Raw genomic sequence first — 17,359 nt, 5'->3', positions numbered from 1 at the left:
GCGTGGTTCATGGCCTCTTCCTGGCATTACTCCAACCTCTTGCATCTGTCATCACATCTCCTACTATTCACTCTGATCCTCTTGCCTCCCTCTCATGAGGTCTCTTGTGACTACATTGGACCCACCTGGATAATCCAGCAAACTCTCTCCATCTGAAGATCCTTAACACATACAAAGTCCCTTTCGTGATGTAAGGTACCATATTAACAGGTTCTGGGGATTAGGGCTTGGAGATCTTTGGGGAGGGCATTTTTTAATGCCTGCCACAGGTCCATAGGAAAGCATTTGCAGCAGTGTTTTAAAAGCGCCACAACAAATAAAGAAACCAAGATATGGAGGCTTGTCAACGTCATCTATCTGGTAAACCTCTGGCAGACTTCTCAATGCTAATGTCACCAGCTCTCAGCTTGAAAGGAGAAGACTTGTAACAAGAGTCATAGACTTCCTTCACTCTTTCTTCTTACCTTGGTGTATTGGGAGGACTCTTTAGCACATGAGGGATACCCTGAGAGTTACATCTTAAGAGAAGGAACTCTAGGCCACCCAGGGTGAACTGAAGTGTCTCAGGAGATGTGGCAGTGGAGGTATTCCCCCTGCCACCACAGATTAAGATGAGGAGCCTCCTGTCCTTCACTGCTTGCCTTCTACACTCTCTCCTTTTTAGGAAGGGAACCTAGTTGGGAAGAGATGGCTAAAGGAAGAATTACTATAAAATGCAATGCCAATTAGACTAAAAAGGCTTCTCTCAGGGCCAAGTGGTGTGGTCTGACCTTCTTGAAAGGGACTCCATTTTAGTTTTTTTTAACATCATCTCCAGTAATTCATATGTTCCTATTCTTGTGTTGGGTATTACAGACACTGAGGAAAGATAAATCTTTAAAATATATCAATGTTTGTAATAGTTTATTATTCAAGATCATTAACACCTTAATAATGTGGACCTGGCCTGTGCTAGACCTCTGAGAAGTCCTGTCTGACAGCAAAAACTGGAATGGAATCCACCCCCCACCCCCAATCCCAGTTGTTACCATCTGATAATTGGGGTTGAGTAAACTCAGCACAGATGCTAAAGAGAAGCTAAGAGATGAGCTCTTAACCCATTCTGTTCCATGTGTGTCACAGAGGACTGGAGGACAGGAAGGAGAGAGCCAAGCCTCAGGCTTAAAGATGAACTTTGATTATGAGATTATTCAGCTCATATCACTAAGGTTAGAAATGAGACAGGGTTTCAGGAGGAAAGATCATGCAGTTTCCTGCAGGTGACCGAGACTGGTTCTCTTCCGAACGTCACAGTGACTGCAGGTGCAAGAGGGCAAAGTGTAACATCTCCTCCCCCACCTGATGGTGAGCCACTTGGGGGCTGAGTCACCCATATGTTACCTTGATTTTGGCCTAGACAACCTCCTCAGCATGCTGTGAAACAATCCCTGTTGATTCAAGAGGGCCTGTTGCAGAAACCTCAGAGTGCCCACTGCAGCTCCTCTCTGTTTTCAGGAGGACAGACCACGATGGAATCCCGAGGGAGAGCTTTCTCAGCTTGGTGTGGAGAGGCCAGGTCTCTCCTAGGTCCTTCAGCTTCCTGCTTTCACTGCCAGCCTCGATAGCCGGGCAGCTATTGACAATTGCTATGTAACATCCATAAAATGAGTCCAAAAAACCTCTTAAGAAGGGAATGGAGAGTACAAGAATGCAGGTATTCAGAATGGGGAGCAAGGCAATCCACTCTGTGTCACTGCCCCTTCATGAGCAACAGGGATATTTCTGATGCCACAAAAGTCATTGAGTCCCCAGATTATACTGTAGATATTTGTGAGCCCTACAAATGGAACCCTTCTTCTCTATGCTCTTAGGACATAAGGCTTCAAGAAAATCTAAATGAACTTCAAAGCAGAAACAGAATGAACCTTATTTATTAAATGAATATGCATTATAACCAAAAACTGACAGGAAAATATCGACATTGTCCAACTCTTGGGGCAGAGAGGAAATAAAATGAAAACTGCAATAACAAACAATTGCAAAATCATAAATAAAAGCATTGTATAAGATTTGTGGAATATGACCAAAGCTAGACTTAAAGTTCACAGCCTTCAATGCTTTCATCATTTCAAGAAACACATAAAGAAAATACCATATTTATTGGAAGGGCCTCCATGCTAATACAGTCCATTCACTCTTGCTAGCCCTTGTGTGGCGGGTACTGTTCTCTGCCCTTCATAGTACTTTGAGTTGGACATCTTTTTCCTTGCCCATATCTTTTTGAAATGCTCCACATTTCAAAAATGGACTGTGTTAAAGGCTCAAATGATGCATAAACATATCAATGACTGCACAGGAGACAGTGATTCTGACACGTGGTGTAAACGGGAGTCAAGGGAAGTGCTCCCTGTCCCGGTTAAGGCAGCATCTGCACGGTGCTCCAACAACTAGTCAGTGGGAACGAAACAGGAAGAGCATATCCATTTCCCCGGGAATACAATGTTGCATAGATACGGGTCAACTGGGCACATCCCTGTTGACTGGGATACTGACCCAAGATCTGAAAGGAAGGCCGACATACATACGTGTCTTAGTTACACCTATGCTGCGGTCCGCCTGAGACAAAGACATTTTCATCGTAATGATTAAACAAGATTTGCTGAGGCAGAAAAAAATCAAATCTAGGATAATGGCAAGAGTCGGTGAACACTCTAGAATTTACATGCCTTGGAAGATGGGTTTTAAACACAGCAAAACACAAAGCTGTTCTAATGAATGAGCTCAAACAAAACTCTTCTTCCCAGACAGCCCAGTGCAGGTGGAGGCTTTTAGGAATTAGTGTCAGTGTGTGTAGGAGCAGTTTCCCTCAGCAAATTCTCAGAGAACTCTCAAGTGAGCAGCTTGGTGCATCTGAAGGCCTGCTTTCTTTATGAACCTTGGAGAACAATGACTACTTCTATGGCTTCTCCTTTGCATGGATTCTTAAATGAAAAATAAGGCTTGATCTCTGCCTATAGCTTTTCCCACAATACTCGCATATAAACGGTCTCTCTTCAGTGTGTGTTCTCTGGTGCAAAGTAAGATCTGTCTGTCGACTAAAACTCTTCCCACAACTGTGACATCTATGGGGTTTTCCATCTGTGTGGGTTTTCAGGTGTCTTATAAAACTTGTTCTATTACAGAAACTCTTCCTACACTCGGGGCATCGGTATGTTTCTTGTTCAGAATAGGCTTTCTGGTGCAATTTAAGGTGTGATCCCTGAGTGAAGCGCTTGTTACACACGGTGCATTCATAGGGTGTCTCCCCTGTGTGAATTCGCTGATGCCTGGAGAGGTCTGATCGACGAAGGAACCCTTTCCCACATTCAAGGCACTTGTGAGGGAGCTCTCCCAAATGAATTTTCAGGTGCCCATTGAGTAGCTTCTTGCTAGCAAAACCTTTCCCACAGTGCACACATCGGTGTGGTTTCTCTCCAGGACCGTTTTGTTCATGGGCTCTGGGGCTGAGAGGGTTGTCCTGGTGGGAGCTCTCAGCCGTCTCTCCTAGAGCGGGGTTCTGATCACGGACAGGCTTTGTGCCCTCTCTGGGTAGATGCTCTGCAGGGTTTCCCAAGTGACGTTTTAGCTGTTCAGAGTATTTGGGTAAATTGGGACCAAGAAGTGCATTTCCATCTAAAGAAACAGAAAATGGATACACACTCTACAGTTGTTACTGCTTTGACATATTTTCTCTCCCAATCCCAAACTTGAGAGAAGGACTAGAAATTGCAGATGTCACTGAATGGAGACATAGGGACTAAAAAGTGTTACACTCAACAGCTAGTGGGAAGATAGAAACTCCCAAGGGGCATCCGAAACCTCTGTACTGGGGTTGAGGTGAATTTTTCTTTTCTTTCTTCCCAAGCATACGAAGAACCCTCACCTACCTATCTTGGAGTCAAGTAATTGTTGCTTCACTTCCTTGGGATCCTGTAGCTCCTTCACCTGTGGCTCTTGTCTCTGCTCCACTGGGCACCTCTGGTCAGGCTTTGGTCGTGGGTATCCTGGCCATGGGAGAGATGGGGAGAAGGGCAGTTTGAGTCACCACAGGTTTCTTTCTCCAGAGTCCAGGTGGCTTTCTTGGTCACGTGGCCTCTCGATACCTCCATACTTCCTTCTCAGTCAGCATTGCCCTTCCAGGAGCCTTCTGACAAGTTGTTTTTGTTTTGTTTTGTTTTGTTTTTTAGGACAAGAACAAAACAAAATGAGGGCAGGGGAAGATCCTAGTGTGCTCAGTTTAAGGCTATTCTCCTCCAATCTGTGGAAGGAGAGTGAATCAATTCTGGGGTGAAGTCAATGCACTGAGGAGCTCCACATCTGTTCTGAGAATGGAGTTATTCAGGTGAGAGTCAGGACATAAGTCCATCTTCTTACAGTGCTAGCATATGAAAACTGAGAAACACTTTCTTATTGACCACGAGGTGGACAAAGAGAGAGGCCCCAGTGGGAGTTATGAAACTGCTCACTGGAATAATTTCAGTTGAACATAATCAAATTAAAATGGTAATGAAATTAGGTTGGCAACAAGCAAAAATATTCTCTATGTTTTTTCAGCTGAAGTCTAGAAGTGGATTCTCTTTAAATTAACCCAAATAGCCATCCAACAGTCAATCTAAGGACAACCAGGAGAAGTTTCTGCACTCCCTGTCCCCCTAAGTCCTATCATCCCTCTTCTCACTAAGAACCGCTGTAATTTGCATCCACTTTCCAGGCCCCTTCCTAGGCTTCCTCAGCTCTGGCCAAGTTTATGGGTCTGCCAGAAAATGTGGGTTGGAAATGGCTCATTTGAGATTGAAATGCAGGATGATGTTTAAATATTGGCATTAGTAAAATGACATTAGCAAGTTAGTTTGGCTAATGTTAATCCAAAGGAAAACTGAAAATTCAGAACATTATATCAAGGCATAGGAAGTCGACTAAAAGATCTTATTTCATATTTTGATGGAGAAAAGGCCATATATTTTCAGATGAAGAGAATTTAAAAAGCTGTTTAAACTCCCATTTTGTTTATGCTTCAGTTTCAAAGCTAAGGTTGGGATGAGGGGGTAATGAGACCCAGGTCAAATAAACTGGAGACCCTGGATCAAAGGAAAGCTGCTGTCAAGTTCAAGGGGAGCTAAGTAAAGGGTAGGGGATGGAGAGTGGCACAGTCTTAGGGTGGCAGAACCCTGGAGGCCCAGGACATCCCCACAAGAGAGACATGAAAAGCAGTCCAGAATGGCAGGAAGTGTTCATATGGCAGTTCCCATTCCATATGTAGACCGTGGACTGGAAGGCTGTACATTTCTTCATGGGTCACTTTGAAACCACCTCAGACACCTGCCCCTTGGGTAGAAGGGAGCTAAAGATGTGACTAGTCAGGGATTGAGAGCAGCCCTGGAGGCAGAATCCAGCACGCAAGAGAACTAAGGCCAAGAGTATCGCTACCAGGCCCCTGTGCCTCATGCACTTGCCGTCAGTCCAGCTGCTCCTTTCTGTGCAGCACCAAAGCAGAGGCCTGAGAACTTTCACCTCAGTTCCTCGTCCTGGCATAGTACCCCTTGGTGCCTGCTTTCAAAGAGGCTGGCCCAACCTTGAGCTTCCTCCTGGATGTTAACCTCATGCACTTCCTAACTATCTACCCCCCCACACACTCCATCACCCTGTGTGACACTCAGATCCTTGTCCTCAGTGCACTTAGCCTCTGCTTCCTGGACTCTCAAAGCCCTGCTTCTGACACCATCACCAGTTTGCATCCCCCATCCTATGCTCACAGCCCATGTCAGCTAAGGCCTCTCACCATTTCCCTTCGTCCCATCTCCCACCCTTCTGACCTCAGTTCCCATCTCTACTCTCATACATTCCATAGAACAGCATCAGGAATGCTGAATGAACTTGACACTTATGAAAAAAGGTCTTCACAGATATCAGCCCTCCTTCTGTCTGCCAACATGGGGAAAACAGCCAGGGCGCTCATCATAAGGCAAGGCTTAAACCATTTGAAGGTACACAGAGTGAGTGAAGGCCAGCAGAAACTAGCACTTTCATGCACTGTGGTGGGAGGGTAAATTGGTACAATAATTTTGGAGGACACTGGACCACATCTATTAAAGTTTTAAATGCATGTGCCCACTAACCAGTCATTTCTATTCTAGAAATTTGTCCTGTCGACACATGCCCACAGAAGGATGCTCACTGTGTGTTTTATAGCTTGGCTCTAGGGTTTTTGGTCAACGCTGAATGGCAGTCAGAAGTCTTGCCTCTATGCCTGCTTCTCTCTAGGGACTCTTCTTCTCTGTACTCTCAACACCAGCCAGTCTGTGTTGCCACAGTAACCACCGGAGAGGTTGTTCTACAAATGAGCCGGAGGGTATGAACAAGCCTTCTTTGTATTGGCCCCTAGGTTGTCCATTCCTTCACCACAGGCTGCAACTCCTTAGCTCAGAAGCCCGCCAGTGCCAAACTCAAATTCTCACACATCCCATTATTTAAAAATTACCCCCCAGAAGCAGATTTTTGACCATTTAGAGCCTGCCTGCTTTGCATACTCCAGAAAACCTCACCCCACACCTGCTAGCCATTGAAGATGGAGCCTTGTGGTTATATGTCCCCCAACCACTGCTGCCCTGTGGACTTATCTGACCCATAGACTCTCTGTCGTGCTACTGGGCAGTGACATCACCTAGATGGGTAAGCCCCCTCTCTGAATCCTCACTCCCTGGGGAGTTCCCTTGTCCTCTCCCACTTCTGACCCTTGACTTCCCCTACAAGCAAACCTGACGATGAGTTGCCCAACAAAACTTGTACGTGCTACTGCCACCTCCTGGTCATATCTTTTTCATTGGTCAGCCCCCAGACACCTCAGACCCTCTACAAGTGGTAAGGAGGATGGGATTTGGGTGACTAGGAGGTAGGCATGGGACCTTCCAGTCAGTAGGACAAAGCATATTATATCACTTTAAACAGTGATGAGAAAGGGGTAGTTTCCTCTCCTCCTATTTGGAATACTTTTCTTGTTTAATTCATTATCTCTCTCCCTTGTTAAATACACTGGACTTTCCTGGGCTTCAGAGAGTAAAGTATTACAACCAAGAGCAATATGGCTGCTCGGCATCGTATGTGATCTTTGTACCTGGCACTGTTGCCAAGAGGAGCAAGTGAACACAGGAAATGGCAATGCATATGCAGAAGATTTAGAATTAACGTGACTGGCTGGGTTCTGCCACTTGTTGCAGGCATACACACAAAAATAAATTTTCAAAAACTTGTTAACACTCAGAGATTTAGGTAAGGTAAAGATTGGCATATGGGGCTGGTCCCGGCTGAGAGGTTCAAGTTCCATATGCTCTGCTTCAGCGGCCCGGGTTCACAGGTTTGGATCCTGGGCACGGACCTACTCCACTCATCAGCCATGCTGTGGAGGCATAGAGGGAGATTGGTGCAGATGTTAGCTCAGGGCTAATCTTCCTTAAGCAAAAAAAAATGGAAGATTGCCAATGGGTGTTAGCTCAGGGCAAATCTTCCTCACCAAAAATAAAAAATAAATTAAAAAATCAAAAAAAGATTGGTATATAAATGACATTATTTTACATAGTTCCAATTTGACCACTGCAGATACACCGTATGTACTTATGGGTTTTTCCTCTTTGTCACCTCTGTTAAAACCAAGACAGAGTTCATGTCTTTTACATGCCCAGCACTCGCTAGAGTAAGCTACAAAATATGGTACCTGGACAAATTGACTAAATGCAGAAAGGGGGACAAATTCATCACCAAACACCCACACTGGAACAATATCAGTTGAATTCTATGGGGTGGTGGCATTGCACAGATAACATATGGTCCTATTGTTGGTCTGGAAGGGACCAAGCCATTCTCTGCAAGGAGAGGTGGAGACTCACGCGTGTCCTTCACAGCCAGCCAGACACCTGGAGATGAGATTGTGCTCAGAATGGAAACCAGAAGAAATGAAAAAAAACAGCAATAGGTAAGCACCAGAGCTAGAATATCTATTGGCTTCAAGATCAAATGGGTCGAAGTGTCTAGGGTATCTGTTCTCATCTGGCTAGAGAGAACACTGGAAAGCAAGGAACCCAGGTAAGGTAACTGAAAGTTTGACAATCTTTGAATTCATATAGAATGATCTTTTCAGACCCCAGGGTCTGCCCAGAGGACCTTGTGCTTTCCCATACTATATAATCCCGGAAAAACCTCAAAAATTCCATGACCTTCTCTAAACCTCTGGCTTGCACATCTCTGTCTCAAACCCCGACCTCTCTCCTGAGCTCCCATTCCACACTGGCCATTTCTACCTGGAGACCCATAGGCATCTCAAATTCCTCATGTTCAAATCTAAACTCACTATGACCCACCAAATCTGATCCTCTTTTTGTGTTGTCTATGTCAGCGACAAACATTGCCATCTACTCGGCTCACTGGCCAGAAACCTAGATACCATTCTTAACACTTTCTTCTTCATCACCCAATGCCCAGTCAATCACCAAGTCCTATATTTTACACAGGTAAATATCTTTTGAATAAGTCCCTTTTTTCCACTCCATCATCACCAACATGACCCTAGTTTAGAAAATCATCGTTTATCACCTAATGATTGCACAACCTCCCAAATGGTGTCCCTGCTTCCAGTCCTACCCATTCCTATTGGAGCCAGAGTGGTCAGGTAAAATCCAAGTCTGTGTATATCACTCCCCTACTTAAGAACATCCAGTGGTCCCCTACTGCCCTGACAATAAAGCACAACTTCTCAGCAAGGCTGACAAAGTTCTTCAGGATCCAGGCCCCTGCTTCTCTCTCCAGCCTCTTTGAGGCTGGCTCCTCTGGCCACTCTGGCTCCTCTGCTCCTCCTCTGCACCCCTCACACTGCAGCAGGAGCTCTTCATATATGCCAAGCTCTCTATCCCTCCGAGCCTTTGCACATGCCGTCCATTCTGCCCAGAGCCCTCTCCCCTCCCCACTTCCAGCACTCAGCAGGCTTACTCCAATTCATCCTGTAGGTTTCAACGCAGATCCCCCTTCCCCTCTCAGGACATCTTCCCTCTCTGCCAAAAGCTGGTTAGGTGGCCCTCCTCTGGGCTCTGATAGCATCCTACTCCCTCCAACATATCATTTCACAGTCCTATTTACATCGCATATGGTACCTACAGTCCTATTTACATATGTAAATGGTCCACAGGAGTTGAAGATCCAGGACACCTGGGACTGATCTTCTGCCTGTGTCCTGCTGGATCCCCAGGGCCTGGCACAGTGCCTGGCTCTTAATAGGTGCTCGTGTATATTGGTTGAATGAATGAATGTTAGGATGTGGAAAGGGACATGGTTGCTAAGTCCTGGCACTGAGCTAGTTAGAGATCGACCAGGCATCTATAGTTTGTAACTTAGACTGTTCTCGATATGTTCATGTTTTATGTCTCTTTCGTTTTCTCAGTGTCTTGAAAGTACCAACATGTCGAAGCTGTGCCTGAGAGAGTTAGGACAGAGGTTCTGGCCACCCTCGGGCCAAAGCTTTAATGGGCGGGGATTGGGGGGGAGTGCTTGGAGGGTGTTGGGTAGAGACAGGGATCGTTGGTGGCAACATAAGAATATCCCCAAAGGAGGTGAAACAGAGGAACACAACAGCTACGCGGCCCACCTGGACTTTTATCCTTCTAGTAGTAACCCCTGTAGTGTCCGGTGCAGTGGTTCTCAAACTTCAGTATGTACAGCACTCACCTGGAGAGCCTGTTAAAAATGCACCCCAGGGGGGCCGGCCTGGTGCGCTCCGCTGTGGCAGCCTGAGAGTTTGCAGGTTCAGATCCCGGGGGCACACGGACGCACCGCTTGTAAAGCCGTGCTGTGGCGGCGTCCCATATAAAGTAGAGGAAGATGGACACGGATGTAGCCCAGGGCCAGTCTTCCTCAGCAAAAAGAGGAGGACTGTCATCGGTTGTTAGCACAGGGCTAATCTTCCTCACAAAAAAAAAAAACAATGCACCCCAGGTGATCCTGATAGGGACAATCTGCTCACTACACCTGAAGAAACACTACTCTAGGGTTTGATCAAATGAAATAGGTATTGCCTTTATACTGTGGTAATTAAATCCTCTGAAAGGATCTGAGGTGAGGATATTAATAAACATCAACTTTGAATGAGAGTCTTATGCCATAAAAGCAACTGAGGCTCTTGGGCCCCACAGCATCACAGATCCGTTGATTAAAACTGCTGGGGAAATCAGTCCTTATCCAGAGTATCCAAACTCCATAGTTTTCCTGTATAACAGTCTTGGTCAAGTCTCCCGAGCAGGGTCATTAGCAGAGGGGGGTTTTAATCCTGTTCTATCTAGCGTGCTTTGTTTCTGCCATTCCCAGAGAGACAGTCCCTCCTCCCACTCTTTGTCAGACTGGTCAGTTTCCATTAGGTAATCGGTGTTTCTAACCCAACCCCAACCCTGGAGAGCTCTTGAGCTCTCAAAGCAGAAAGCAGAGAAAGGAAACAAAGCCCTTGCCTTACCAGGGTCCAGGAAGGGCTGGCACTCCCCAGCAGCACCGTAGCTCAGCTCCTGCGGCCCTGGCTGTGGGATCCACGCCTCTGCCACTGGGGCCTCGGGGGCAGGTCCCATGACTTGGAGTGGGGGTGACTCCAGGTGGATGTCTGGTGGCATGTGTGCTGTCCCCACTGGTGCCAGTTCTTCCAAGAGCATTTCCTGCCTGTCGATCTGGGGAAATGCCAGAACCATCACTCTCAAGTCTAGACCAGCACTGCCTAGCAGCAATATAATGCGAGCCACCCATCTCATTTTAAATTTTCCGGTGGCCATACAAAAAAAAAAGAAATAGGTGAAGTCAATCTTAATAATATGCATTATTTAACCCAATATATCTAATATGTCATAATTTCAGAATATAATCAATATTAATCACATATTTAACCCACTTTTTTCATATGCAGTCTTCTGAATGTGGCGTGCATTATAAAAAAGTATAAACTTGCAGCATATCTCCATTTGGACTAGCCACATTTCTAGTGCTCAAGAGCCACACTTGGCTGGTGGCTTCTGTACTGGGCAGTGCACGATTAGACCATAGAAAGATGAAATCTTATATAGTAAGCCAAACAAGAAGACAAAGAAAGGAAGGGAAACCGTAAATTCATTCCATCCTAGGGAGACAGGAAACTTTGGAAGAGTCCTGTTCAGGCAGGCTAACTGCAGAGCCCCATCAGCACACGACACTGCAGAGCCCCTAACGCCCAACCAGAAGCCCTTCCTCCCTTCTCCCAAAGATCTGCCCTGGGCTCAGCCCCAAAGAGGTTTCACTCGGTGGTTCTGAACAGAGGGCAGTGCCACTGTCCCCATGGGATGCTTTGGATATGATGGCATGTGGTGGCTATCAGAATTTAGTGGGCACAGATGGGAGTACATACAATTAATAGTGCAGAATTGTTCCACCTTCCAAGCAATTTTGGAATGTCCCCCTCATACATTTAAGTAGGTAAAAAGAACCCGTCAAGAACTTACAACCTCATCTTGTAGGTCATATAAAAACAAAGTATTTTTCCATATTTTAGCATGACTTGAATTTTCTAGGAAAGCACTACTTTGGAAATCAAAGAAAGACTATACTACCTACTGTTCAGATTTAACCAAGACTTGGTTGCCACTTTGGAAGATCATAGGACCAGCAGCAACACCGCTCACAGTGTCTGAGCTGCGTCAGCGTGACTTTCCAGCTGTGGCCTTCACGGGGAGTCTATGCAGAGGCGACCCTCAGACAACTTCATGAGGTTCTCTGGTGTGGTCCAGCCCAACATGTGCGTGCTGAGATGCTTATTAGTTTATACTAAACCACATTCCTTTTCCTTTATATCCCTTCTAGACTCTACTTGACTTAGGGCTGGCAAACTTTTTTGTAAAGAGCCAGAGAGTAAATATTTAAGGCTTTGTGAGCCACATTCGGTATCTCATTTATTCTCCTTCTTCCTCTTTTTTTTTAAATGACCTCTTAGTAGCTAAAAAAAACATTATTAGCTCATGGGGCGTAGAAAAACCGGCCGTGGCTGCATCTGACCTGCAGACCCTAGAGGATAACATTGGTGTTTTTGATGGATGAATGTCTGTAGCTTATGTTACTTATGAATTTCATTTAAGTACATTTAAGGAGACATTACACAATATTTTTTATACAAGGGGATTGGGTATGATAAGGATGAGAACCACTGACCCATACATGCTGATTCCAGGAGAAGAGAAAAATGAAAAGGCCCATGGAGAAATCTTAGAGCTGAAGAATGACACAGAGACAAACCCTGGTCTAGGCCCAGCTGCCTCTGCTTCTTCTTTTGGTCTAATTACCAAGATCCCAAACTCTTTTCTCACCTGCTGCTCTGGTATCTCAGATTCTGTCTGTAAGAATTCTATCAGTGCCAAAATTATTTCTCTATTTTGTAGGCCGAATGGCCTCACCCAGGTCTCTATCTCCGTGGGCAGAATGGTTAGGAATTGCTCCAACACTAGCAGCTCCAGAATTTGTTCCTTAGAACGCATCTTTGGCTTCAGCCACTGACAGCAGAGCTCCCAGAGTTTGTTGAAAGCTTCATGAGGCCCGGCCGCTTCTTTGTACTGAAACTGCCTGAAGCGCTGGCGGAAGACTTCACAGTCGGTACCATGTTCTTGAAACACTGAGCCTTGATTCAAGGAGGCCTGGATTGCACACCCCAGGGCCACAGCCATCGCCCCCTTCCAGCAGTGTACAATGTATCTGGGCCTGAAGTCTCAGATCCCAATTGGTTTTTTTTGTGTAATTGTGGGGCGGGGAGCCACCTACAGCTGAGGACAGGACCAAATGAGAGAGGAGAAACACAGTGGTTACCAGAGGGCATACTTAGGCTTTCTTAATTGGTTACTTTTCACCAAAGCCCTAAAGTAGCAGATTGTAAATTTTTCGGTGGTTTTGAGAATCTGATAAAAGCCATGAACTCACTTCCGAGAAAAACCAAAAGGTTTATAAAATGTCCAAGTGCATTCACAGGCCCTCTAGAACTGTGCTGTCCAATATGGTAGCCACTACACCCATGTGGACATTTAAGTCAGAATTAAAATAAAAATTGCAGCTCCCAGCCACATTTCAAGTCCTCAATAGACATCTACAGCTCTGCTCTAGAATTCCACCAACCAAGGCTAAGAACCCCCGCCCTGAAGGAGAACCCACCATGCCGCTGCAGGCCTGTAACCCCACTCCCAGTCTAAGACGGGCTGTCTCGTGTTTCTGAATACAGGGAGGCCACAAAAGAAGTGGAGGAGCCATACGTATAACACTGGTGAATAACCCCGGACGCCCATCTAGCTTTGAGGAACCCTTAGTCTCCTGCAACCACAGCATCTCAGCTAGAGCCATGCCTTGCAAAGGCAGCAAATCCTCAACCCCCCATTCTTCTCCACTCGAGGTGTGTGTGGTTCAGCCAACATCACCATGTCCTTCATCCCGCTGTGGCCTTCCAAGTGGCTTTCTCATGAGAAAAATACACTGCAGCGGGGCAGGCCATCATGACCCTGGTCTGCATTAGTAACGAACGACATTTCTCACATCCATCAGGCTGTGAGCCAGGAGCTGTTCTAAGCCTCCCACGTATATTAGTTCACTGAGCCCTCCGCCAGGGTTAGGAGGAGGGTACTAGCACTATGCCCTGAATACAGACGAGGGGACTGAGGTTTGAGGCTTAGGAGGACTGAATAACTAGTCCCAGGTCACACAGCAAATGCCACAGGAAGTGGTGATAGACTCCACAGATTCCTGCCATGCTCATGTCTGCAAACATCCAAGCGTTCTTAGTGCAGTCTCTGAGGTCACAGAGGCGGTCACATACATGTCTCCACAAGTCTCAAGACCAAGACCCGCCCACGCCCTATGGGTCCTCTCTCCCCGTATTCGCCGACATGGCTCACGTACCTGTCCTCTTTCCTGGAGGGGATCAAGAAAAGAGTACTCAGGACTCTTCCCACCAAGTCATCCCAAATGGACACTGTTCCCATATCACCCTTTATTTCGATGGCAGCCTGGACTTGAGCGGCAGACCCATGGAGGTGTGACAACCTGCTAGCTGTGTGACCCTGCCACCCAGGGCTTCTGTCTGTAACATGAGAATAATCATAGCATCTATTTCACAAAATTTCCTGCGGTGGATCAGTCGCATGGAAATCGGACAGCAGCATGCCCGGCACAGAGGAAGCGCTCAAGCAAGGTGATTGCTCCTGAGGACTCATTCCTGGGAAGCTTCTCTTTCCTCCGCCCAGGCACCTGACCGTGGCTGGAGGGCATCCAGGAACAGTGCCGGTTTTGGCTGTGGACCCACCGTTAACCCCTCCAGCCTCACAGCTGGGCAGCCCTCCCCTGCCTGACCCAAACCTTCCACCAGCTCTACCGGGGAATCGACCTGATCCTCCGGGTCTCCCTCCATCGGCGCCTCCAGAGAAAACCTCACTCCACCTCGGGGCTGATGGCTTCTCCCCAAACCCTCCTGAATGAAGCAGCGCTCACGGGGCCCGTGGATAAAGAGGGGTGTGAAAAGAGGGCACTCGGGGAAAGACAAGAGGGACAAGTCCCTAAAACGTCTAAAAGACGGTGTAAAACCGGATGCGGGGGCACCGCGCGGCCCCGAGCACTCCCTGGCGAGGATGTTCCGTCGCCGTGAGGGGCGCTCCCAGCCCTGCAGAACTCTCGCGAAAGCTGTACCTGAGCGCAGGGAGCGGCGCCCGGGACCCGGGCGGGACAGGGGTCTGCTGCCCAGCCTTCCTCCCCGCGCCCGCGCCCGGTGGAAGGACAGAGGCGCGCTGCCGGCGGCTCCTCCTCGCGCGGGAAGCCCGCGTCGGGGCTGTCGGCGACCGGTTCCCGCGGCCTCGGGTGCGAAGGGCGCCGCGCCACTGCGCGCGCGTCTCGTGGACGCACCCGGGCCGCCGCTCCTGCCCTTCCCGCGCCCACGGACGGGCGGGGCTCGTGCGCGCCTCTCCTCCCCGCGCCCGCCACCTAGTCACGGGGCGAGGCGGTCAGTTCCCGCCACCCTGGCCAGAGCGGGAGCCCCGCTGCCCGCGCCCGCGCCCCAGGGACGGACAGCGGCCCCCCGCCCCCCCCCCCCCCCCGCTCGCCGCCCGGTCAGCGCGGGAGGCGGCCAGTCCCGCAGCCCGAGGCGTCCCAGGGAGCCCCGCTGCCCGCGCCCACGGGCGTCCGTGCCTCCCGACGCTCGGGGACTCACCGCCTCCGCGTTCCCGGCCCTCCAAGCTGTCCCGTGCTGGGTCCTGGTACCGACGTCTGGACTCGCTTTGACCTCACCAAGGCAAGGCAGAGCCCGCATTTTCTAACCCGCGGCGCCTGGGCGGGGCGAACAGGGTCTGCTCCAAGTACAATTTCAGCCCGAGGCCAAGAGGAGCGTGGGGGCGGGGGAGTGGGGGTGGTGGTGCGGGAGGCGGACTTTAGGGAGATGGAGGACTTTTTCCACGTGAAAGATTACCATCCTGATATGCATTGACCTCTTCTCTGGTGTGACATGTTCAAAATCAGGATTTGTTTTATGATTGATGACATTTTAGAGGAATGTGGTATAGAATTGTACAATTTGTTAATATTTGGTTTACACTATTATATGTAAAAATAATTGGCCAGACTTGTGACATTCTATCTGTAATCTCTTTTGGTTTTGTCTGTTTCAAAGGCGGAGAAAATTAGAATTCTTTAGCAAAGCATTGATCTCATGATATAAAGGTTGGATTGGTAAAGGAGTTTCAAGGACAAAAGTATTTGGCTATCATCATTTCAACTGAATGCAATGCTATTTTTAGTGGAGATAGACATTGGGTTTTGAAGTCACTTGAATTTATTGAATGTGTTTTCATTACTTTCAAATATATAATACAGAGTGAATGTAAAATAATAGAAAATATATATATTGGTCTCTGCCTCCAGTTCCTGGCACAGAGCTCCTAAAACTTGTAATGTCCTAAGTGATAAGAACACGAGGAGCATCTTTCGTTGTGATATTTGATCTTTGACTCTGGTTCCTGACACGGAGCTCCTAAATCCCTTGGAATTTCCTGGGTGATAGGAGTGTCTTGTGTTCTAATGAGGTGACTCTGGGTGGGCTCCTGGATGGGGGCTGGTCACCAGAAAGACCAGCATGATTAGAAGTTTGGAATGTTCAGTCTCACCATCCATCCTCTGGGAAGGAGAGAAGGTACATGCAGTCTCCATAAAAATGAAGCCTCCATAAAAATCCAAAGGTACGGGGTTCCGAGAGCTTCCAGGTTGGTGAACATATGGAGGTGCTGGGACAGTGGTGCACCCAGAGAGGGCAGGGAAGCTCCATGCTCCTTCCGCCAGACCTTGCCTTCTGTATGTCTTCATCTGGCTGTTCATTTGTATCCTTTATTATATCTTTTATAATAAACTGGTAAACATAAGTGTTTTCCTGAGTTCTGTGAGCCATTGTAGCAAATTATCGAACCCAAGGAGGCAATTGTGGGAACCCCAGTTGAGACCCAGAGGTCAGAAATACAGGTCACAACCTGGGACTTGGGACTGGTGTATGAAGTGGGGGCAGTCTTGTAGGATGAGCCCTTAACTTGTGGGATCTGTCGCTATCTCCAGATAGATAGTGTCAGAATTTAATTGAATTATGGGACACCCAGGTGGTGTCACAGAGAATTGCTTGGTATGGGAAAAAAATCCCACACGTTTGGTGACCAGCAGTGTCAGAAATGAAGTGTTCTGTGTGGGTAGTAAAGGAGAAACACACAGGAGGAAGTGTGTTTTCCGTATACACTGAACAGTAACCCAGAAAAGCATTTTGGGCTTATCTCAGTTTCGAGATGAAGACTCCACAAGCAGTAAATGTAGATTTTTTTAAAATTCAAAGTGCAGAGTACAATAAAATAAGGGAAAGACATCCATGAAAAAGTGGTAAACACACTGGAGAATAAGACAAGATGTTGTGAGAAAAGGTAACTACTGCATTAGGGCATTAGGAAAGAGATGGAAATTAAAGGGAAAAGGTGAAACAGTCATAGAGAGGACTGTAAATTCTATTAAACCAATAGTACATGTTAATTGTATACAAGTTAGAAAAATTTTATGTGAAGAAAATGAAAATCATCCATAATCTGCCACCACATGTTAACCACTGTTGGCATTTTGGAGTGTTTCCTCGTAGACATTTTTCTCTGGGTTTATACACAAATAGATGATATAGCTCTGTTTTCAATGTTGATTTTCCCAAAAATGACATTACAGTGATTAATGACATTTCTAAAGTATTATATATATTGAGAACTTTTTTCTGTGCCAACAAAAATCCATAACATCACTTTTTTATTCATTTTTT

At 47.1% G+C, this 17,359-nt stretch overlaps 1 protein-coding gene across 2 annotated transcripts; it reads right to left on the bottom strand.

Moving 5' to 3' along the window:
- Positions 1–1,892: 1,892 nt before the first annotated feature.
- On the bottom strand, positions 1,893–15,348 carry LOC131401461 (zinc finger protein 449-like). 2 transcript variants are annotated; one of them, XM_058536806.1, is made up of 5 exons: positions 15,239–15,293; positions 12,369–12,818; positions 10,505–10,709; positions 3,906–4,022; positions 1,893–3,651 (listed from the first exon to the last, which is right to left on the bottom strand). In XM_058536806.1, the coding sequence occupies exons 2-5, from the start codon at positions 12,720–12,722 to the stop codon at positions 2,936–2,938; spliced, it is 1,392 nt and encodes a 463-aa protein (XP_058392789.1). In that variant the 5' UTR covers positions 12,723–12,818; positions 15,239–15,293; the 3' UTR covers positions 1,893–2,935. The 2 variants fall into 2 exon arrangements, with proteins under 2 accessions (XP_058392789.1, XP_058392790.1); XM_058536807.1 differs by lacking the exon at positions 12,369–12,818 and having other exon boundaries at positions 15,239–15,348.
- Positions 15,349–17,359: the final 2,011 nt, after the last annotated feature.

This window comes from Diceros bicornis, chromosome X (genome assembly GCF_020826845.1).
Source record: "Diceros bicornis minor isolate mBicDic1 chromosome X, mDicBic1.mat.cur, whole genome shotgun sequence".
Classification (NCBI taxonomy): Eukaryota; Metazoa; Chordata; class Mammalia; order Perissodactyla; family Rhinocerotidae; genus Diceros; species Diceros bicornis.
Note: the sequence above shows the minus strand (reverse complement) of the source record. Positions and strands in the feature narration are given on the sequence as shown.